Genomic DNA, 22,152 nt, shown 5'->3' on the forward strand with positions numbered 1-22,152 from the left:
AGGCGCCCCTTGCCCAGGCTGTGGAGCGTCCTCCCCACGCCGAGGACAAACCGGCCGGGGGTCGCTGCGGCGAAAGGCTCGCTTACCCAGGCCGGGGCCCCTGCGCCAGCCGCTATCGCAACTGAACCTCCCCCATTGCCTCGCAGCCCCGGGACCCTGCAGGGCTCGGGGAGGCGGCTCGGGGCGCTCGGGCCTTTCCAGGCCGCCCGTTAACTGCGGCCCTGGGGGCAGCTGCCTTCCCCTCGGGGCAGCTCGGCTCAGCACGGCCTTGCGGAGTGCAACACCCGGAGCCTCACCAGCCCTTCGCGGGATTCCCCGCGAAGCCCTGGCCCCATAGAAGTCACTGGGGGGCAGCGGGGCCGGGATTTCACCCCTCGGAGCCGCAGCCTCCAAAGCTGTGCAGCGCTCAGCAGCCAGCCCCGGGCCGACGTTAACAGCCAGCGGGGCCCGATCCGGGTGGAGGTGGCCAAGACAGAGGGAGCGGCTCCCAGGCCGAAATCGGGGCCCCCAGGTAGGCCCTGCCACAGCCCCGGGGCGGCGGGGTGGGTGAGCTCGCCGAGGCAGGGAACTCCATGGAACGACGCTGAGCCGGGAGCAGTCGCTGTTCTCCGGCGGCGCGGTGCAGGGGAGCTGGCGGGAGCCGCCCGGCAAGTATCGAATTCTTTTAAAATGTGCGATTGATAATGATCCTCTTCCAGCCGGGCGGTGTGTAACAACGATCAGCCCCTCTCCGCCCGCTACCGCAGCGAAAAGTCTCTCGCGGAAATTGTTATCGATCGGTTCTTGCATCCAAATGTTTTCGGCAGAAATTATGAATTATAGTTAGTTATTGTATCGAAATCTTTTAGATCTAGATTAGTGATAATTATTAGCGATAATCCCCGGGTCCGAGTCTCACGGGTCCGGGCGGCGGCGCCGCAGGAATTAAATTCGGTTTAACTTTTACCTGTAAATAAACCGCAGAACTGCCCCGCCCGCGGCAAGTTTCTTTGCCCACAAACACCGAGCTGGGCCTGAGGCCGGGGCGCGAGAACCACAGGGAAGAGTCGGGAAATAATCAAACACCTGGTGGAAAAAGAAAACTGGACCCGCACCTGCGGAACCCGCCGCCGGGTCGGGCTGGCGCAATTCGCCTCCCCGAGTGCCTGGGGTGAAGCGCGGAAGCCAGAGCGCCGGGGGGCCGGGAAGCCCCCAGAGCAGCCCCCGAGTGTGCCGGGTACTCACGCGACCTGCTGTCCGTGCTCACGTCCGCCGGCGCCACGGGATCCGCTTTCGGCGTCCCCGTTTCGATTCGTACGGGCCTGCGGAGCAACACAATTGTTCGTTAAAACGGAATATCCCCGCGGTCACTGTCCCCCCTTCGCTTTTCCCTTTTGTTGTCCTGGAAGCGGCTGTCCTGCCCCGCATATACCTCCCAGTCGGGCCGCCAGGAAGAGACTAAAAATCTGTAGACATCGGTGGATTGACTGGACAGCTGGGCTCCTCGTTCCCGTTTTCGGGCCTTTCTTCCCCGGCTGCCTCCAAAGGGCGCCAGGATTGGACCCGTGGCCGGGGCCGCGGAGGGCGGGTTATCGGCCCCTCGCCGCGAAAATTCACAGGAGGGTTCGCTGCGGGGAGATAATTATTTTCAGCACCCCCCTTTGCAGGCAGCCTACCTGCCGGGCTGTCCCCTCTTTGCCTCGATCTCCCCTAGACGCCGCCACACGCTCTCGCCTCCCCGGGCTTGTGTAGAACGAAAACGAACGACACTGCTCTGCGCCGGGCCGTCCGGGGCTTTGCCTGCAGAGTTCGGCTCGTTTGGGGTTTTCCTTTGCAGCTCTGGATCTGACTTCCCAGACAGAGCCCGGCCCGCGCCGGCAGCAGAAATCGGTGCTGGGTCTGGGTCTCCTGCCCTGCTCTGAATTGCGGCGTCCACAGTCGTATGGACTCTCTGGGCCGATCCTGATCTCTCGGCAGCGCGGACGGCGGAGTTCGGCCAGATCCTCCTCTGATGTAAACCAGCCGAGCTCCGCGAAAGACAGTGGAGCCCGGCCAATTCACAGCAGCAGAGAGCGCAGGGCCCAGGGGCGGCCCGGGGAGTTTTCCACTAACTTCAGTGGAGCCCAGATTTCACCCTTTATTTTTAAAAACTCTCCTTTGTCCGTTTCGCAGCTTCAGTCTCCTGGAGGCGATAGGGGGGCTCCCAGGTGGGAATCTCGTCGTGGATCCCCCAGCTCCTGCAGGCCATCGCCTGCGGCCCCAGGGCTCCTGCTCCTGAGAGCAGCGCCGGGCGCCTTCACCAGGCAGGGGGCATGGTGGCCCCCTTCTCCGGAGGCAGGCCCAGGAGAGAGCCCCTCGAGCGGGGAGAAGGGGTGCGGGGCAGGACAGAAATCGGCACAGGCCCGGGGCAGTACCCGCCGCCGGCCGTAGGAGCTGCTCAGTGAGACTTCTGGCTGCTTTCCAATGGGACCCTAGGCCGGGAGCGGGCAGGGGTTTGTTCTCTCACAGCGATTCCCCTGGGTAGACCTGTTCGGAGACCCTCGCGCACCATCCCGCACTCCCCGGGCCTCTGAGCGCTCCCCGGGCCCGGCGCAAGTTGTGTGATGTGCCTACCTACCTACATGTACTTAGCATTGACATGAGCAGTGGCAGCACCGGCTTTGTCCAGGGCACCCCTGGGATCCGCACAGCTGGGGCTCCCTGACCCCCACACACCGTCCCGCAGCCTCTGCCCAGCCAGGTGGGTGCCAGGCCCGGTCTGGCGCGCTCCTGGAGCAGCCTCCCCCAGCCTCCCTTTAAGACATTGCTATTTCTGGTAGGGCAGCCGGATCTCGGGCCGGGGCTCAAGGGGCCGGCTCAGCAACCCCCACCCTCCAATGGGGAGGCTGCCCACAGGGCCCCGGCCCCTCCTCGCCGTGACGTGCTGGCCCGGGGCAGAGGAGGCTCGCGAGCCCTTGGCTGGTCCCCGCAGAGGCTGTAACAAAACGCAGACCCCCAGTGCCGGGCTAATGGAGGCAACTTAGCCAGGAGCAGGCGCGGCTCCTAGTTTATCAGCGCGCGGCGCTGCCTGCTCCCCCGCCCAGGGCGCTGCGCCCCCCCAGCACCCCGGAGCGCCGCCGGGCCCTGCGCAGGGCGCTGCACCGCCCCCAGGGTTTATTGGCTGTTCGCGCTGCCCCGATGATGTTACCGAGCCCCGTCACCTCCACCCCCTTCTCTGTCAAAGACATCCTCAACCTGGAGCAGCAGGAACCGCACTATGGAGTCCAGCTGCAGCAGCACCTGGAGCAGCACTTCCACTCGGCAGCCTGCCTGCTGGCTGCTGGGGACGGCTCCCGCTTCTCCGACGGGGAGGAAGAGGAGGAGGAGGAGAAGCTGTCCTATCTGAGCTCCATGGCCGCGGCGGAGAGCCAAGGGGACGTGGGGCTCTCCCCGGAAAACTATGTGCACGCGGTGCTGCGGGACTCCTGTGAGCCCAATGGCCCGGGAGAAGAGCTGGATCGGGACCCCAGTGAGTATGGGGGCAGCGACCCCGCGGCCGCGCTGTTAACAATGTGGCGCTAACCCGGCTCGGGGCAGGGGGAAGGGACCCCTGCAACTTCTCCCCACCCATCATCACCCCACAGCAGGGCTAACGGGACTTTGTGTCAGCCTCCGCACCCGCTGACCCCATCCACCCCATAGCGCTCCTCCACCGCAGCTCCCGTGCCCATCCGCCCCATAGCGCTCCTCCACCGCTGCCGCCCCCAGCAGGAGTGAAGTCGGAGTCCGCCCCGCGCGGGTCTTCTCCCGAATTTCTCCCCCTGCCCGCAGAAGGCAGGTCCGAGGGCCGGGGGTCACCGCGGTGCCCGGGTGCGGACGGGAGGTCAGCGGGGCGGGCAGGCTCTGTTCCGATTGACCCAGGCGCTGCACCGCGCTGTGACAGGAACAATAACCTGCGGGGCGAGCCCCGGCTCCCGCAGCACCCCGCGAGCAGAGGCGGCCCCGGGACTGTCACTCGCCGAAGTGGCGCCCGAATCCGACCCCCGCCCTGTTCTCGGGAGCCGGGAACTAGCCCACCCCAGGCAGGGGGAGTGAACGGGGTCGCTGGGCGCAGACCGGGCCCGCTCCTGCTGCGGGAGGCTGCTTGGAGGGGCAGAACCGGGCCCGGTGGAGACGCGGGAGGGTCCCGGCCCCGCGGTGGGCCCAGGCCTCGGGCGAGGAGGGGAAGGAGGCAGGCGAATGGATCTGGCGGCTGCTGCTGCTCCGGGGTGCTTGAGGGGAAGCGGGCGGGCTCCGGGAAAGAACAGAGGCCGCACCCCGCCCTGTCCCCATAAGGCGTGCGGGGATGTCAGCCTAGCGCGGGAGGGTCTTGCTCTTTGCCTTCCGGACGGAGTCCGACTTACGGGGGATGAGTTGGGGAGGCCAGCGCTTAGCCTGGAGCGTAGAGACTCCCACAAACTGCCCCACTGGCCGAGGGGGCTCGGACCCGCCAGGGACCTGTTTTCCAGGCCAGCAGTGAGGGGCCAGAACCCTGAGCAGAGCCGGGCCCCGTAACCCCCTCTGTTCTCTGCACACACACACCGGGGCTGGAACTGCGGGGGGGGGGGGGACTGACCGACTTGGCTTGGAGTAGTTTCCACCAGGTACAGGGTTTACAGTCTGGGTCAATGGTTTTCAGCACCCCCCTGTATACACTGCTCTAGCCCCCTGCTCACACACACCAGCTGGGATTCTGCAGAGACATGAAATGTGACGCAGCCCACGGAGTGCACACCAAGCTCAGCGCCCTGAAATACTGCACAGCCCTGGTCACACACACAGAGCTGGGGGGTGAATCACCCCACACACAGCCACCCAGTACCTACAGCAACACCATGATCACACACACAGCCACCCAGGGCCTACCGCAACACCATGATCACACACACACACAGCCACCCAGGGCCTAAGGCAACACTGAGATCACAGACACACAGCCACCGGAGTGTACAGCAACACCATGATCACACACATACAGCTACACAGGGCCTACAGCAACACCGTGATCACACACACATACACACAGAGCCACTGGAGTGTACAGCAACACCGCAATCACACACACACACACAGAGCTAAGCAGGGCCTACCGCAACACCTTGATCACACACACACAGCCACCGGAGTGTACAGCAACACCATGATCACACACATACACACACACAGCTACATAGGGCCTACAGCAATACCTGGATCACACACACACAGCCACCGGAGTGTACACACACACACACACAGCCACCGGAGTGTACAGCAACACCCGGATCACACACATACACAACCACCCTGTGCATACAGCAACACCGCGATCACACAGGCAGGCACTGAAATACACACCACTGCGCACTCGTGTAAGCACACACCAGACCATCACACCCCCCAGGACATCCCGCACAAACACACACGCAGCTCCCCTCACACTGGCAGGCCACAGTCCAGCCCTCGCCCGCCCGCGGCCTGGCCGCCGGCGGGGCGCTGGCTGGGCCGAGGCCGGGTCTGCCCCGGGACCGTTCTAGGCCATGTGCCCAGCGGCGCGCACCAGGCTCGGGGCGTGAAGTCGGGCCGGGGCGGCCCCGTGGGCGAGGCCCGCTCCCCCGGCGCCCGCCCTAACCCTGCCTCTCCCCCGAGCAGAGCGCTGCGGCCTGAAGCAGCCGCCGAGCTCCGCGGAGAAGCCGGAGGAGGCGGAGAGGCCGAAGCCCCGGAGCCGCAGGAAGCCGCGCGTTCTCTTCTCCCAGGCGCAGGTCTTCGAGCTGGAGCGGCGCTTCAAGCAGCAGCGCTACCTGTCGGCGCCGGAGCGAGAGCACCTGGCCAGCAGCCTCAAGCTCACCTCCACGCAGGTGAAGATCTGGTTCCAGAACCGGCGCTACAAGTGCAAGCGGCAGCGGCAGGACAAGTCGCTGGAGCTGGGCCCCGCGCCGCCGCCGCCTCGCCGGGTGGCCGTGCCGGTGCTGGTGCGGGATGGCAAGCCGTGCCTCGGGGGCTCGCCGGGCTACGGCTCGCCCTACAACGCGCCCTACTCCTACAACGGCTTCCCGGCCTACGGCTACGGCAACTCGGCCGCCTACAACGCCAGCTACGCCTGCAGCTACCCCGGGGGCGGCGCGGGCGGGCAGCCCGCCTGCAGCCCGGGCGCGGGCGCGGGGCCTTTCGTGAACATGGGCAACCTGGGCGCGTTCGGCGGCGCGGCCCAGCCCCTGCACCAAGGGCCCGCGGGGCCCTCCTGCAGCCAGGGCGCTCTGCAGGGGATCCGGGCCTGGTAGCCGCGCGGGGCGGCGGACACTCTGGGCCAGGAGGGAGCCTGGTGGCCCCGGGGAAGGACAGGAAACCTCGCCGCCCCCGGCTGGTGACCGAAGGCTGCTCGCTAGAGGCAGACTGGAACCCAGCGCAGCTCTCCCCGCCGCTTCGCCCAGGGCAGGAGCTGCACGCACCGGCCAGCGCGATGGCCCAGCCTCCTCCCAAGCTGGGCAACTGAGGGTCGCTGCGCTCGCCGGAGCACCAGTCCCGACCCCTCCGTGCCCCTGGCGGGGGAGGGGGACCGGCGCAGCAGCTGTTGGGGCCGCAGGGCAGAAGGGGGCTCGGCCCAAAGCCTGTCCGATCCCCCACGGCGGCCGGGGATGGGAACGCGTCCCTCGGCTCTGGGTGGCTCGGCTGCCGGGCTGGGCATGGAGCTGGAATCCCCGCACCGTCCAAGCAGCTTCGCTTGTAAAAAGCCAAAGTGTCGGGGTCTTGGGGAGGCAGCCGCGCGGAGAGCCGGGCCCCTGTATCTACTCTGTATCCGCTGTAAGTGCCAGCCCGCGCAGGAGCGAGAGAGTTAATAAAACAGGTGCAATAGCCCCCGCGCCTCATTGTTAGCGGCCCGGGAGCTCGTGGCCTCGGGCAGGGACCAGAGCGGACAGGGGGCGGGGGATTTCCGTTCGCCCCAGCCCACGGGATGTTGTACGTTAGGGGTGAAGCCCCGGCCCCGTTGTAGTCAATGGGAGATTTGCCCTTGTTCCCAGCCATCCCCCCATGGGGGTCTCCCCGGCTCGGCGCTGCCGGGTCCCTGTGCTCCGCTGCCCCGCTCCCAGGACTCGGTTGAGCGCTGGGGAGCGCCGAGCCCTGCTTTGTGCCGGTGGCTTCACCGCGGGTGCGGAGAGGCGAGTCCCTCGTACAAAACCGGCTGCCGCCAGGCCCAGCCCCGGAGCCAGCGGCCGGGCTGCTCAGGGCAGTCGCCCTGGCGGCGGCCAGTTGTGGGAAGCCGATCCCTGGGCTGATGCAGGGGGACGCAGGGCCGGGGAGACCCGGGACTCGGGGGCGGCGCTGTAATCCCCTTGTCCCGCAGGGGCCGAGCAGCCCGGCCCGCTCGGCGGATTGTGAGCGTGCCAAGGCGCTGAATGGGGAGTCGCGGCGCAGAGCCGGGCCATTGTGGCCGCCGGTCCGGCGCTGAAAGGAGCCGCCGGGGAAGGTGGCGAGAATAGGCGCTTATTGGATTCGGGAACAAAAGGTGTGGCAGGGAGGCGAGGGACAAAGGGGCCCAGGCGCCGAGATTGACGGGCCGCTCGGCCCCCCGCTGGGGCCCGGGCCCTGCGCTTTATGCGCGCAGGATGAGAAACGTGCTGGGTTTTGTTCCCCTTTCTGTGAGCGCAGGGGGAGAGGAGGGGGGTCCGCGGGGCGCGCTGATTAAGGGCGGCCCGGCCGGGCAGCCTCAATGCCGGGTCATTATTGCTACAAGTTTAGCAATTTCGCTGGTGCAGCAGGGGGAGGGGCCCCAGGGCCTGCCCGCGGCGGGCTGTGGGGACCGGGAGCACGGGCTCAGGGGACGGGGCCGAGAGGGGGATGGGACTGGGGGAAGGGGGAGAAGCTGCCCCAGCTCCGGGTCGGCTCCGAGGCGTTTGAGCCGCTTCCTGAATGTAAAAGTCTGAAACCTGGGGCGGGGAGAGGGGCAGGGACCCAGCCCCAGAGAGTGACGGGGGGGGGGGCAGGGACCCGTCCTGCTCCGCTAGGAGTCACTGGGGGGCCGGGGGCTTGGACCTGCCCACCAAAGGCACCGCCGGAGCGTCCCGCGGACTTGGGCACAGTACCCGGGCTCTGAGTCCGGAGCGCTCGCTGGGCCGGGGTGCGAGAATGAGTGTGAGCAGCGGAGAAAGTGTCAGGGGTGGGGTCAGGAGGTCGGGACTGGGCGAGCTGAGGAAATGGGCTGGCGGAGGATGTGGGGGTCGGCAGGGTGGGTAGGAGCGGGGGGCTGGATGTGGGGAGGTTTGGGGGATGGTGTTGGGGGCTGGCTGTGGGGGAATGTGGTGTCCGGGAGCTATGGGGAATGGGGCGCTGGCGGGCAGGGTATGGGACTGGGCTGGGGGGGTCACTGCAGATCAGAAGGGGTTCAGGTGGATTTCTAGTTGCGCGCCCTCTGAGGCAGAGCCCGAGCTGGAGGGTCCCCGCGGCTTCCTGCGGCTGTCCGAGCGTGGGCTGGGCCCGGGTGCAGCTCTGCCTGGGCCAGGGGTACCGGCCTGGGGCGTCCTCAGGGGCTCTGGGCCCAGCCCGGGGCCACCCACTGAGAAGCCAGGAGGGGACTGACAGCTCTGGGAAAGGCCCGTCTCGCTGGAACTGTTGCCCCCGCTCCGCATCCCGAGGCAGGATGAGGGCAAAGGTGCTGGGGCCAGGACATCTGGGGCCTCCTCCTGGCACCCACCATGGCCCCTCTGGTGTGGGGGGGCAGGAGAGGGGGTCCCGGGCCCCAGAGTTGGAGGATGTCTGCACTGCTGCGGGCGTGGCTCGCAATCAGAATCCTGCTCCGGGTCAGGCCAGAGCCAGCGTGTGGGGACGGGGAGCACGGGTCTGTAACACGCACCTCACCGTGGTATCGCAGCCTCAGCAACAGGCTGGGTACAGTTCAGCCTTGCCTGTGGGGTTGGTCCCTCCCTCCTGCTCCAGCTTCTGCTGACCAGTTTGCTTGAGCCTGCGGTGGTGCCGGCTCCCTGGCCCTGCGGAGCCCATAACTAACCCAGAGAGGAACTCCTGGGTGAGATTCCCATTCCCGTGGTGCTGGTCAGAGGCATGAGCTGATGGGTAACTAAAGGCTTGGGTGCTATGGAACAAGACATCAAACTCTTTGACAAGTGACTCAAATGAGGACCGCCTGGATTTGGCTGTGTGCCATACCTATCTGACACCTGCTGATTTTAGCTATAAACCCATTTTAAGGGACATTTGCTCCCTGTGTGAATTAAATCAGGTTTGATTTGATTTTTGTTTTTAAAGAAAGCCAGTAAGAAAAGAGTCCATCCTGTAGCTAGATTTGAACCCTGAACCCTTAGATCCACAGCTCCTACTCTGTACCACTACCACTGAAGAAGTAATTTTTCTTTTAATTGGGCTGGTTACAGGGGTAGTAACACAAACCCGGCTACGGAGTTACACAACTATTTGCCAGACAGCAGAAAGCTATTGGAGAAGAGGAATCCTGGATTCTATTCCTGGGGTTTAGAACATAGTTGGGCTTTTGTTACTAGTCATGTAGGGGTTAGAGCAGTGATGGGTTACAGATTGGCCAGCCAACTACCAGACACAGCAGTTGGTAGTGGTGAGGGGTACAATCATGGTCTTCTGGCACCCAGCTCAGTGCACCATCCCCGAGCCTCCAGGTATGTGGAGAGAAATCAATCATTACTCTCCCCAGTAGCACCTAGAGATGTCAGCCAAGACTGGGGCCTCTGGTGCTACATAGGAAGTGACAGGATCTGCCCTAAAAAGCTTTCAGTTTAAACAGACTAAGTATAGGAGGGAAAACAGGCCCAGAGAGGGGAAGTGATTTGCCCATGGTCACACGGCAGCTCAGTAGCAGAGCTGAGAATAGCTCCAGATGCCCAGCCCCATGCACCAGCCCCTGGGAGACAGCATCTCACATTACCACCACTAACCCCAGGGGTGCTCACAATAGTCCCTAGTCACCTGGCAAGGCAGGTCTATAGAGAGGAGGCACACTTTGTTAATGAAGACCAGGGAGGATTGTGAGATTTGGAGAGATTCAGCCAGGTGGCGAACTCCAACCTCGTGCACACCAGTGCAGGCCCACTAGGGTCCGGGGGAGTGGGCAGCGTGAGGGCCAACTCTAGCCCCGAATTAGGTAACTGGACAGATTAAATTCACTGAAAACAAGTGCCAGGCAAGGCCTATTGGGACTGGTTAAACTCCCATGCTGCACTGATGGGTTCAGAATGAGCTGTAACCCGCACTGAGAATGGGCTAGGTGTGTGGTCAAGACTGGGTGTATGAAGGTGACTGCTCAATGCATAGCAGTGGTCAGAATGCTTAGGTGCAGACTGGACTGACAAGGGGACAGAAAATAATATGGAAATCACTGCAGTGCTCCTGCACACATAGATGCTCTTGGTGCCCTAAACTTCTGACTGCCAGGAGCTGGGACTGGTACAGGGGATGGATCACATGACATTGCCCTGTTCTGTTAATTCCCTCTTGCGTACCTGGCACTGGCCACTGTCAGAGACAGGATACTGGGCTGGATGGACTATGGGTCTGACCCAGTCTGGCTGCTCTTATGATATTAGTCCTCAGCTGGTGACCTCAGCTCAGAAAGGAAAAAAAACTAGAGGAGGAACAAACAGTAGCGACTAGAGATGGGGAAAGGCCATTTTCAGATTGAAGAGAGGACTAGCTATCTGGGGAGAAGAGCCATGGCCAAAGGAAATGAATGCATGGCCTAAATAAGAGAAAACCAGTCCGTCTCCTACTCCCCTTGCCCCTCAAGCACGGGGGCACTTCGGAAAGGCAGCACATTATTACAGTTCTACACAAGACAACACTTTTAAAAGTCAACGTGTAATTAATTTGTGGCGTTGTATGATCTCAGCGAGACCCATAATTCAGTATAGCCCAGAAAGGGATTAGACTGAAGAGGTGGGGGAGGAGGGTGCAGAGAGAGGGACTTGAAGGGCAAAGATCATGAGTTGTGTTTGTTCCTGAAAGAGCGACAGGCTCTAATTTGGGAGCCAGAAAGGGAAGGTGCTGATGGATTTTGGACAGGGCTTAAAGTTAAACACACTGGTCTAAAAACAATACAATGACCTGAAGCAAACAAGAGGGAGAGAAGACGCCAGGCCTGGGGCAGGGGCTCAAATTCGGGCTGTGTCCTGAGACAATTCCATGTTTAATGATGGCCTACAGACCAGGGAACAGACTGTGGCTCAGGACTTTCCTCCATCCACAGCAGAGCTCCCAGCAGTGCCAACAGGAGTTTACACAAAACCAAAGGGGAGAACCCAGCCCTTAGCTGTTTTGTCCCCCAGGGCCTTATTGTCACCTTCAGCATCACCCAGCAGGGCAGTCTATTGCCTTGGGCTACCGCTAGCTCTGCCCTGGTTTGCTTTCCTTCCCCAACCTTCTTCCTCTCTTCCTCTCCTTCCTTGCTGCTGCACCTCCCCTCCTTCCTTCCTGTGGCAATTCCCAAAGTCTGCTACAATTACCAGCAGGGAAATAGTTAATACTAACTGGTATCCCCCTTGCCCTTGAGCAGGAGCACCCAGTAAGATTAACAGGGCTCTGGGAGTTCTGTCCTTTCAGAACCATTGTTCCAGGCTGTCTCCAGACTCTGGGAGACACTGCAGCACTGGGATCACACAGCACATGGCTGGACCTGGACCTAGAAGGGCTGCCATGGCAGGGTGAGCGCTCCACTCCTGCTTTGCGCCCTTGGTGCCAAGCAAAGCTTCCCCCCACCCCGCTCCTGCTGCCCTGGGCCCTGATGCTGGCTAGGGTAGCTCCTCTCCAGTGAAGTCATAGAATCATAGAATATCAGGGTTGGAAGGGACCTCAAGAGGCCATCTAGTCCAGCCCCCTGCTCAAAGCAGGACCAATCCCCAACTAAATCTTCCGAGCCAGGGCTTTGTCAAGCCAGACCTTAAAAACCTTAAAGGAAGGAGATTCCACCACCTCCCTAGGTAATGCATTCCAGTGCTTCACCACTCTTCTAGAGAAAAAGTTTTTCCTAATATCCAACCTAAACCTCTCCCACTGCAACTTGAGACCATGACTCCTCATTCTGTCATCTGCCACCACTGAGAACAGTCTAGATCCATCCTCTCTGGAACCCCCTTTCAGGTAGTTGAAAGCAGCTATCAAATCCCCCCTCATTCCTCTCTTCCACAGACTAAACAATCCCAGTTCCCTCAGCCTCTCCTCGTAAGTCATGTGTTCCAGGCCCCTAATCATTTTTCAGAGTAGCAGCCGTGTTAGTCTGTATCCGCAAAAAGAAAAGGAAGGTGCAACAAGTATTCCTTTTCTTTTTGCTAATTATTTTTGTTGCCCTCCGCTGGACACCTTCCAATTTTTCCACATCCTTTTTGTAGTGTGGGGCCCAAAACTGGACACAGTACTCCAGATGAGGCCTCACCAATGTTGAACAAAGGGGAACGATCACATTCCTTGATCTGTTGGCAATGCCCCTACTTATACAGTGTCTGCACCATTACACCCCTGGACAGCCAAGCCCTGGCCCCTGGCTCACTGGAACAGCTGGGCAGAGCAAGCCAGGCAGAGCCCTCTCAGGATGGAGCTGGAAGGGACCCAGGTCAGACTGAAACCAAGCGCAGCGGTCTGGCCACACCCAGGGAGCCGGCGCCACCAGCCGGCGGCCTGGGAGGCCCGCACAGCACTGCGTGGTGCCAACAGCACATATTGCAGCAGCCCCTGACCCCACCCGGGAGACACTCCACGCTGCCCAGCTGCCGGGCTGTTCTGATGCATCAGGGCCGGGGCGCTCCTGTTTTGCCCTCCGTGAGTCCAGGCACTGCTCCCTGGGGAACGGAGTGAGCTCCTGCCAGCAGCAGGGTCCAGAGGTTGGTTCAGGCTGGCCAATGGGGGGGAAGCACATAATGGGGCATACACACCAACAAGCAGGAAGGGGGCTGACCCCTAACGGGGCACAGACCTCCCACGCCCCAGCCCTAGTGCATTGTACAGCGAAGTGCTTGCTGGGAACGGTATCCCTTCCTCGCAGCCTCCAGCCAGAGGTCACTGTGGAAGGCTGACCTGTACTGTGGCTGCCTCTTGACAAACCCTAAGCACCCCCTTGGAAAGTCCCTGTGCTCTCCCTGCAGGAGGCCCCTGCAGCTGCCTTCAAAAGGAGCAGGTCAGTTTAAGTCCCTTTTGTAACTGTGATGACCTAGTCCCTCTGCAGACCAGACTCTCAAAGACAGCCAGTGCTCCTGGCGGGATGGTGAGGAAACCCGCCACGGGGGGGGGGGGGGAAGGAAAGTGAGTAATAAATCCAAGTTCAATGGCACTTTGGTGTCTAAACCCGAGACTTAGCACCAAGTCTGGCGTTCCGGTGTCTAAGCACCTTCACGGCTCCCACCCTTGACCCTGCCTCTCTGTTCTCACCCCAAGTGCCTGCTCCCTTGCTGGGCTCTAGGCTTTGTTTAATACCCGCTGTAGCTGATGTGACAAGCCCCTTACTCAGCCCTGGGGCGGAAACATGGATGGGTGTCATGATGAATAATGATTTTATTAACCACTCAGTACTGAGGACATGCTTGGCCCTGAACAATCCGCAAACCCAGACAGCGCCTGCCTCAAAGTGCTTATGATCTTAGCAGCCTCCTCTCAGAGCAATAATTAGTGCTAGGCTGTGGCCCCGGGGTGTTAATTGGGTTGCAAAGCCAAGCACCTGCTTAAGTACTGCACCATTGTCACCAGGGGGAGCTGTTTCATTACTGGTGGAGACAATGGGCCCAATTCTCCACTACCTGGGGCTTTATGTGGCCATTTACACTAGTGCAAAGTGCCTGTGAAAGCTAGCGAATCAGACCGGTGACCAGTGACTTCACGCAGGTGTCAATGACTCCAAAGGGCGCCAGGTGAGGGACAACAGGAGTTTGCTTCCTCCTAGCACCTGAGTTCTGAATAACACGGACCCTTCCATGACACTAGCTGACAGGTGTATTTAGGGGGCAGAGCATCTCCCACATCAGCATTTTGGGGCCATGTTCTCCTACATGAGCTGACTGCAGCATTTCTTCAGGCTCACACCCTGGGTGAAATCTGGAGCCCATAGCAATGTGCGAGGCATAAGAACCAGAACAGACCAGCTGTGCTGAGCTAATCAGCTTCAGAACTCGCCCAGGGTGGGACATTGGTTTGGTCTCTGCCAAGGAAAAATCCATGAATCAGCCTCATTTAAAACAAAAATCTGCCTCAGCCCCAACCCGGTCTTCAGTTTCACGGTAAACACAAATCCATCTTGGCTCCTAGGGCCCCTTTAAAATGGCTCCATTCAGCACTCATAACAGAATGTGGTTAAATTCAGGGACAACCTATCAATGCTCCTAACTCCAAACCCCTGTGCAGTTAGGCCAGTCCTGGCTGCCTCTCCGCCCCACCAGTTCTGCTGATGCTCCTGAGTCCTGACCTGCAGCCCAGCCCTGAGCTCCCTTCATAGCTCTGCTGATACTCCTTAGTCCTGTTCTGCAACGCCCCCATGCTATTCCAGTCCTGGGCTCTCCACACAACTGTATATTAAATGAAGGGAGTCCAGGAAAGCTGGCTGTATTTTAAAGAAGCCTTATTGAGGGCGCAGGAACAAACCATCCCAATGTGCAGAAAGAATAGCAAACATGGCAGGCGATCAGCTTGGCTTAACAGTGAAATCTTCCGTGAGCTTAAATTCAAAAAGGAAGCTTACAAGAAGTGGAAACTTGGACAGATGACTTGGGGGAGTATAAAAATATTGCTCGAGCATGCAGGGGTGAAATCAGGAAGGCCAAAACACAACTGGAGTTGCAAATGGCAAGGGATGTGAAGGGTAACAAGAAGGGTTTCTACAGGTATGTTAGCACCAAGAAGATAGTCAGGGAAAGTGTGGGACCCTTACTGAATGGGGGAGGCAACCTAGTGACAAATGATGTGGAAAAAGCTGAAGTACTCAATGCTTTTTTTTGCCTTGGTCTTCACAGACAAGGTCAGGTCACAGAGTGCTACCGGGCAGCACAGTATGGGTGGGAGGTGAGCAGCCCTCCGTGGTGAAAGAACAAGTTAAGGACTATTTAGAAAAGCTGGACATGCACAAGTCCATGGGTCCAGATCTAATGTATCTGAGGGTGCTGAGGGAATTGGCTGATGTGATTGCAGAGCCATTGGCCATTATCTTTGAAAACTTGTGGTGATCGGGGAAGGTCCCGGACAATTGGAAAAAGGCAAATATAGTGCCCATCTTTTAAAAAGGAAAGAAGAAGAACCGGGAAACTACAGACCGGTCAGCCACAACTCCGTCCCTGGAAAAAACATGGAGCAGATCCTCAAGGAAACCATTTTGAAGTACTTGGAGGAGAGGAAGGTGATCAGGAAAAGTCAACATGGATTCACCAAGGGCAAGTCATGCCTGACCAACCTGATTGCTTTCTGTGATGAGATAACTGGCTCTGTGGATATGGGGAAAGTGGTGGACATGATATATCTGGATTTTAGCAAAGCTTTTGATATGGTCTCCCACAGTATTCTTGCCAGCAAGTTAAGAAAGTATGGATTAGATGAATGGACTGTAAGGTGGATAGAAAGCTGGCTAGATTGTCGGGCTCAATGTCTAGTTGGCAGCCAGTATCAAGCGTAGTGCCCCATGGGTCGGTCCTGGGGCTGGTTTTGTTCAGCATCTTCACTGATGATCTGGATGATGGGATGGATTGCACCCTCAGTAAGTTCATGGATATCACTAAGATGGGGGGAGAGGTAGATACTCTGAAGGGTAGAGATAGGGTCCAGAGTGACCTAGACAAATTGGAGGATTGGGCCAAAAGAAATCTGATGAGGTTCAACAAGGACAAGTGCAGAGTCCTGCACTTAGGAAGGAAGAATCCCATGCCCTGCTACAGGCTGGGGACCGACTGGCTAGGCAGCAGTTCTGCAGAAAAGGACCTGGGGATTACAGTGGATGAGAAGCTGGATATGAGTCAGCAGCGTGCCCTTGTTGCCAAGAAGGCTAACGGCATTTTGGGCTGCATTAGTAGGAGCACTGCCAGTAGATCGAGGGACATGATTATTCCCCTCTATTCGGGACTGGTGAGGCCACATCTGGAGTATTGCATCCAGTTTTGGGCCCCCCACTACAGAAAGGATGTGGACAAATTGGAAAGAGTCCAATGGAGGACAACGAAAATGATCAGGGGGTTGGGGCACATAACTTATGAGGAGAGGCTGAAGGAACTGGGCTTATTTAGTCTGCAGAAGAGAAGAGAAGTGTGAGGGGGGATTTGATAGCAGCCTTCAACTACCTGAAGAGGGGGTTCCAAAAAGGATGGAGCTCGACTGTTCTCAGTGGTGGCAGATGACAGAACAAGGAGCAATGGTCTCAAGTTGCAGTGGGGGAGGTCTAGATTGGATATTAGGAAACACAATTTGACTAGGAGGGTTGTGAAGCACTGGAATGCATTACCTAGGGAGGTGGTGAAATCTCCATCCTTAGAGGTTTTTAAGGTCTGGTTTGACAAAGCCCAGGTTGGGATGATTTAGTTGGGGTTGGTCCTGCTTTGAGCATGGGTTAGGAGCAGATGACCTCCTGAGGTCTCTTCCAACCCTAATCTTCTATGATTCTATGAAAACAGCTTGAAAAAAGGAAGGTGAACTCTAACCTGGGGCTAACTAAACCCAAATACAATGAGAACAGCACCCAGCCTCTGGGGGCTCCTGCAGTACAAATAAAGCTAATTTCTCTGAGCTGCTTCAGGTTCCTACTCCAGTGCTGTAGCTCTGTTTCACGGTCTTCCTCTTCTCTTGACATGACTGGCATGTGACAGGCACACAGCGCTGGGGAACTGGAGTGGCTGGTACCAAGAAAACCAGTAGCTTTTGTACCGCTCGGCCTTCTGAACCTTGTCAGCCTCATGGAATAATAAAGTGGCTTCTCTGAGCCCCCCAAAGGGAAACGTCTGTTCTGTGTCCAGAGAGCTCCAAACTCAAGCATTTAGCACAGATGCAGACACTGCTGGGGTCATGAGAACTTGTATAACTTTATTGGGGTCTGACAGAGCCCTGAGAAATCCCAGAGCTGCTGCATGTGTGGGGGAGAGGGGGCACTTCCTAGTGCAGAGTCAGCTCTCATCACCTCTTCCTCCAACCCTGCAAGCAGGAGAGTTAGGGAGAGGGCGTCTGTCCATGGGTGGGAGTGTTCCCTCTGCATACAGGTGTGTGTCTGTGTGTGGGGGCAGAGGGCATCCCCAGTCTGATCTCCCTGTACCAGTGGGGAAGGAGAGTAAAGCACAGGGCTTCTGCAGAACCTCCCGCTTGAACCTTCTGTCTGTCTGTGGCCCTGTCTGCCCTGCAAAAGGCCCAGGGTTAGAGCATGTGGATGAGACTGATGTGAAGACGTAGCACCTAGTGCTGCCAAGGGCAGACATGTTTCAGGTCAGGTCAGTGGGTGGTGGCTGATCCGCACTGATCACCATGGTGCCCTCACACTTCCTGCCTGCAGGCTAGTTCTCCGTCTTTGAACTTTTTCTTTGCTGTTGTTGTAGAGGAAACCAGGCTGAAGGCAGGAGGGAGGGCTCCCATTTGCACTGGAAGCACTGGGATCCATTCTCACCTCCTGCATTCTAGCCAGATCCAAGCAAACTCTGTCCCCCGTCCCAGTGTACCCTCAGGCTATGGCACTCTGTCCATCCCACCTCCAGCACTGTGGAAAGAGGGGCTCCCTTAGGTAGTTTGGGCCATTTCCATGGCTGGCCCTAAAGCTGGGGAATGCTATCATAAACTGAACCCTGTAGTCATTGGAGAGCCAGTGCAATGCCCAGTGACAGGCTCCCAGTGACCGCATTGCTGAGGAGGTGCATTGCTGACTTCAAACCAGGGAAAGCTTTTTAAAGCTCACCCCAGAGGGTGCTGGGGAGACACCTACCCCAGACCTGTTCTCTCCTGGTTAGAGAAATGGGATACTGTCAGGGACTGACATGTTAGAAGCAGCAAGCCTGGAGCAAATGGATAATTTCAGAAGCAATAAATCCCCAGGCCCATCAGGTTGCACCAAGGATTGTGAAGGGGCCTCAGGGTAAGTGACTGAGCTTCCAGCAAAAACGTGCAAGCTCATAAAAAGCAGCCACTGTATCAGAGTATCGAAGGGTAGCAAATGTTGTACTGGTTTCAGAGTAGCAGCCGTGTTAGTCTGTATTCGCAAAAAGAAAAGAAGTACTTGTGGCACCTTAGAGACTAACAAATTTATTTGAGCATAAGCTTTTGTGAGCTACAGCTCATGTTGTACTGATATCTAAAAAGGCTGTAGGTGGGACCCAGGTGCAACAGACCAGTCAGGCTTACATCTGTCCCCAGGGAACATGGTAAAAATGCTCCTTAAACACAGAACAGCAGCTGGAGCCTGAGGGAGGGACCAAACCCAGCCAGCACAGCCTGTGTGAGAGGCTGACCTGCCCCTTTCCTACCTCTTCACCGCATCTGGATTCTGTGTGCAGCATGGCTTGCCCCGCATAGAGGAGATGGCCAAATTAAAGGCAGTGCCAAAAAGGTGATGAGAACGATTCACAGCCTGGAAAAACCTCCTCTGAAGAGTGATTGAGGAGCCAGGTTTTTGTTACTTTACAAAGGTGACAGCTAAGCGAGGACATGATAAACGTATGTAAAATGCAATGGTAAAACATGACATGAATGCAGAGTTAAGGTGGCCTGATGGTATATTGTCCCCTCGCAGAACACTGAGCTGGACAGCACTGTATGGACTAACCATTGGTGAGCAATACCGCTTTAAACAGGAAAGTCACTTGTTACTAAATACAGGCTCTAGGCTTCTTTTCATATCTTTCCTTACCTGACTTGCTTTTATTTGACTCTTTAACTGAAGCTTTGGTAAATAAACTTCCCTTTGGCTTTACCCCCGACAGGTCCAAGTGTTGTGTGCTAAGGAGAGCGCTGAGCGGAGGTGAAGCAAGTGAGCTGGAGCGCTGCTTCCAGGGAGGCAGCGGATCGGTGCCTATTGCGGGTGGCCAGATGACAAGGGGCTGGGTGCTCCAGAGCAACCAAGTGATGTGTGTTAACTGCTCGCCCAGAGTGGGAAAGAGCAGATGTTGTGGCAGCTCAGGGCATAGCGTGTGTGTTGCCTGCAGCCAGTATTTTTGGGAGAACTTCCCCTGCTGGGCACAGGCAAGGCTCCCTCGCGCTGAGAGCAGGTGGTAGCGATTCACCCGGACACCTCAGTCTTACATAGGCCCCTAGTACCTCCTCACTCTCTGTCCTGAGTTTTCCCACTTGCTGTCTGATCACCCTACTTCCCTCTTTTCTCCTGGAGCTGGCAACAGCCACAGGTAATTATGTGTATACACTCCCGGTGCCATCAGTGTGTGAGGTGCCCCTACAGTGAATGGTGGAGGCTGCAGGTGGCCCTGCTTGGTAAAGGTGTGTTTGCGCTAGGAGGACATGTGTAGATTCCTTTGAGGTGTGTCACATGATACACTTTGTCTCCTCTGTGTGAAGAGCTGCATGTGTCTGGAGGAGCTACTGTGCATCATTTCATTGCAGAGGAGTTTATCCTATACATGAGGAGGGCACGAGGTTTTATGATTGTTGGCAGAAACAGGGGTATGAGAGCAGCCTATGCATTTATTATCCGCTTGTACTCCAGGTAAAATGGACGTCGTCTGTATCAGGTGTAGCTGTACTGAATGATGGAGGTGGGTGCACTTGCTGAGCTGCGGGTGAAGGGGGGTTGGACTGTTGGTAGTTGGGGTGCATTGGCAGAGCTAGAAGGTTGCCATGCCTCCCACACCTGAACCCCCAACCTCTCTTGCCTCCCCTACCATCCATCCCCTTTTACCCCTTCCTATAACCCCCTCCCCTTGTTGCAGCCCCAACCTCTCTTCTCCATGTTCCCCCACTCCTCTACCCTGTAATGTCCCCTCGTTCCAAGAAGTATTCACATGACCATTTCCCCCCAGATACTTCAATTACTTTCCCCCCAAAATAAAATTGCCACCCAGGATTCACAAATCGTAGCACCTCCTGTCACTAGTCCACAACTCCTTCTGTTTCAGGTGAGAGCTTGTGAGTAATTTACCCTTAATTGTGTTAATTGAAGGGTGAATTCACAGTCATCAAACTTAACAGGGTCAGTGATTCATCCACTCAGAGTCAGTGCCTCTCAGTTTAAGCGTATAAGGCAGGAGAAGAAAACCATTCTGGGGGGAAAATAGCTCAGAAACGCCTTGGTCAAGTGACCCCAAATTTGGATCACCATGGTTACCCTTCACCCCATGAGGCCCACCAAATTTCAAAGCAATCTGATTAATCATTCAGATTTTAGAGCACTTATAGGAGTCAAGCTTTAAAGCATATAAAATGGCGGGAATGAAACCCCTCCAGCCATTTTTCTGAGGTGGTGCATGTGCAATGTGAAAATGAGAGATGGGGGTGGGTGGGGAAAACCTTCTAATGGACCAACTTCTGTTGGTGAGAGACACATGCGCGCTACCTGAGGAAGAGCTCCGTGGACCTCTGAAGTTTGTCTCCCTCACCAACAGAAGTTGGTCCAATAAAAGACATTCCCTCCCTCCCTTGTGTCTCTAATACCCTGAGCCCAACATGGCTACAGTAACACTGCATCCAGCGGCGTCAACACGTACATTTTTTATTGTTCTCAGTGTGGGGCCCCCAAAGTTTTAGTGAGCGCCAGGCACTGCCGTGGGTAAAACTCAACAGCCCCATGTTGACCCAGAGCTCATCAATAGTTTGCATTCTATCTCAGTACAAAATATCCCCCGCCTAAAGACGTTTTTCAAAATGGCAACTTTTTCAGGGCTTCTCCAGAATCCCAGCTCAAATGACTCCAAGTCTGGGCATAAATCCTACCCTGCACCCATCTGAGGCACCCCAAATTTTGGAGCACTCTGACTAAGCATATAGATTTTAGAGGACTTAGAAAGACTGACCTTTAAACAGCCGTCTTTATGCAAACGTAACTATTGTGATACTGGTGTGCCACTGTAGAAATGACTGGGATACAGGAAGTACACCAGGAGCTGCTGTTCTCCCTGTCTCCTAACACAAGAACAAAGGGACATTTAATTACATTAACAAGGTGGCACATTTTAAACAGATTTTTTTCACACAATGTATGTCACCTCTGGAACTCACTGCCACAGGAACTCACTGAGGCCAAGAATTTAGCAAGTTTCAGAAAAGCATTGAACAGGTATAAGGCTGTGATACTCTGTACCTCGGGGGAACACCCTGCACCCCCATCTTCATCCTTATAATATAATTATGTGGTGTCCAATGTAAAGTTTGTCATGTAGGGTGTCTTCAGAAGGCTCATGATGCACTGAGCTTTGTTGTTATAGTAATGTTATAGGTTGTAATTTCATGTATATAGTTATGAGGCTGAAAATGTGTCCTCATGGCTTAAAACAAGCCCAGGCAAAACGCTCCAGGAGCAGAGGGGCAGTTCACACCTCATCAAGACATGTATGGGACAAACCCTGCCCAGCCTCACAGGAACAAAGGACACTGGCCTAGGAAGCAACAAAGGATCTGTTGGACTCTCAAGTGAGTTACCCCCCTTCCCTTGGTCAGGTGGGGACTATGATGAGGTAATGCTCACCTGACTCTGAAGGCGGCGTGGGGGGGAAGCCAAGAGGGAAGAAAGGACATGATAAAAGGGAGAGACGCTTGCTATGCTCTTCCTTTCTTCCACTTCTATCTACAGACATCGCCATCAAGTGACTGAAGCACTGATCAAAGGGGAGAGCCTGGCTGAAGAGCAACCAGCCAGCCTGTGGTGTGAAGCATCTAAGTTTGTAAGGGCATTGAAAGTGTTAAGATCAGCTTAGAATGCATTTTGCTTTTATTTCATTTGACCAAATCTGACTTGTTGTGCTTTGACTTAAAATCACTTAAAATCTATCTTTTGTAGTTAATACATTTGTTTGTTTATTCTACCTGAAGCAGTGCATTTGGTTTGAAGCGCGTCAGAGACTCCCCTTGGGATAACAAGCCTGGTACATATCAATTTCTTTGTTAAATTGACAAACTCATATAAGCTTGCAGCATCCAGCGGGCATAACTGGACACTGCAAGATGGAGGTTCCTAGGGTTGTGTCTGGGACTGGAGATATTGGCTAGTGTCATTCGGTTGCGCAATTCAAGGAGCAGCTTCCATGCCAGAGGCTGTGCGTG

At 56.9% G+C, this 22,152-nt stretch overlaps 1 protein-coding gene across 1 annotated transcript; it reads left to right on the top strand.

Moving 5' to 3' along the window:
• The first annotated feature begins 2,531 nt into the window (after positions 1–2,531).
• NKX2-3 (NK2 homeobox 3) lies at positions 2,532–6,830 on the top strand. Its single transcript, XM_038410449.2, has 2 exons — positions 2,532–3,487; positions 5,629–6,830. The coding sequence occupies exons 1-2, from the start codon at positions 3,157–3,159 to the stop codon at positions 6,255–6,257; spliced, it is 960 nt and encodes a 319-aa protein (XP_038266377.1). The 5' UTR covers positions 2,532–3,156; the 3' UTR covers positions 6,258–6,830.
• Positions 6,831–22,152: the final 15,322 nt, after the last annotated feature.

This window comes from Dermochelys coriacea, chromosome 7 (genome assembly GCF_009764565.3).
Source record: "Dermochelys coriacea isolate rDerCor1 chromosome 7, rDerCor1.pri.v4, whole genome shotgun sequence".
NCBI classification, from domain to species: Eukaryota; Metazoa; Chordata; order Testudines; family Dermochelyidae; genus Dermochelys; species Dermochelys coriacea.

Coding starts and splice junctions, on each gene's coding strand:
- NKX2-3 (XM_038410449.2), top strand. CDS start 3,157: ATGATGTTACCGAGCCCCGTCACCTCCACCCCCTTCTCTGTCAAAGAC. Junction 3,488..5,628: donor AGAGCTGGATCGGGACCCCA/GTGAGTATGGGG, acceptor TCCCCCGAGCAG/AGCGCTGCGGCCTGAAGCAG.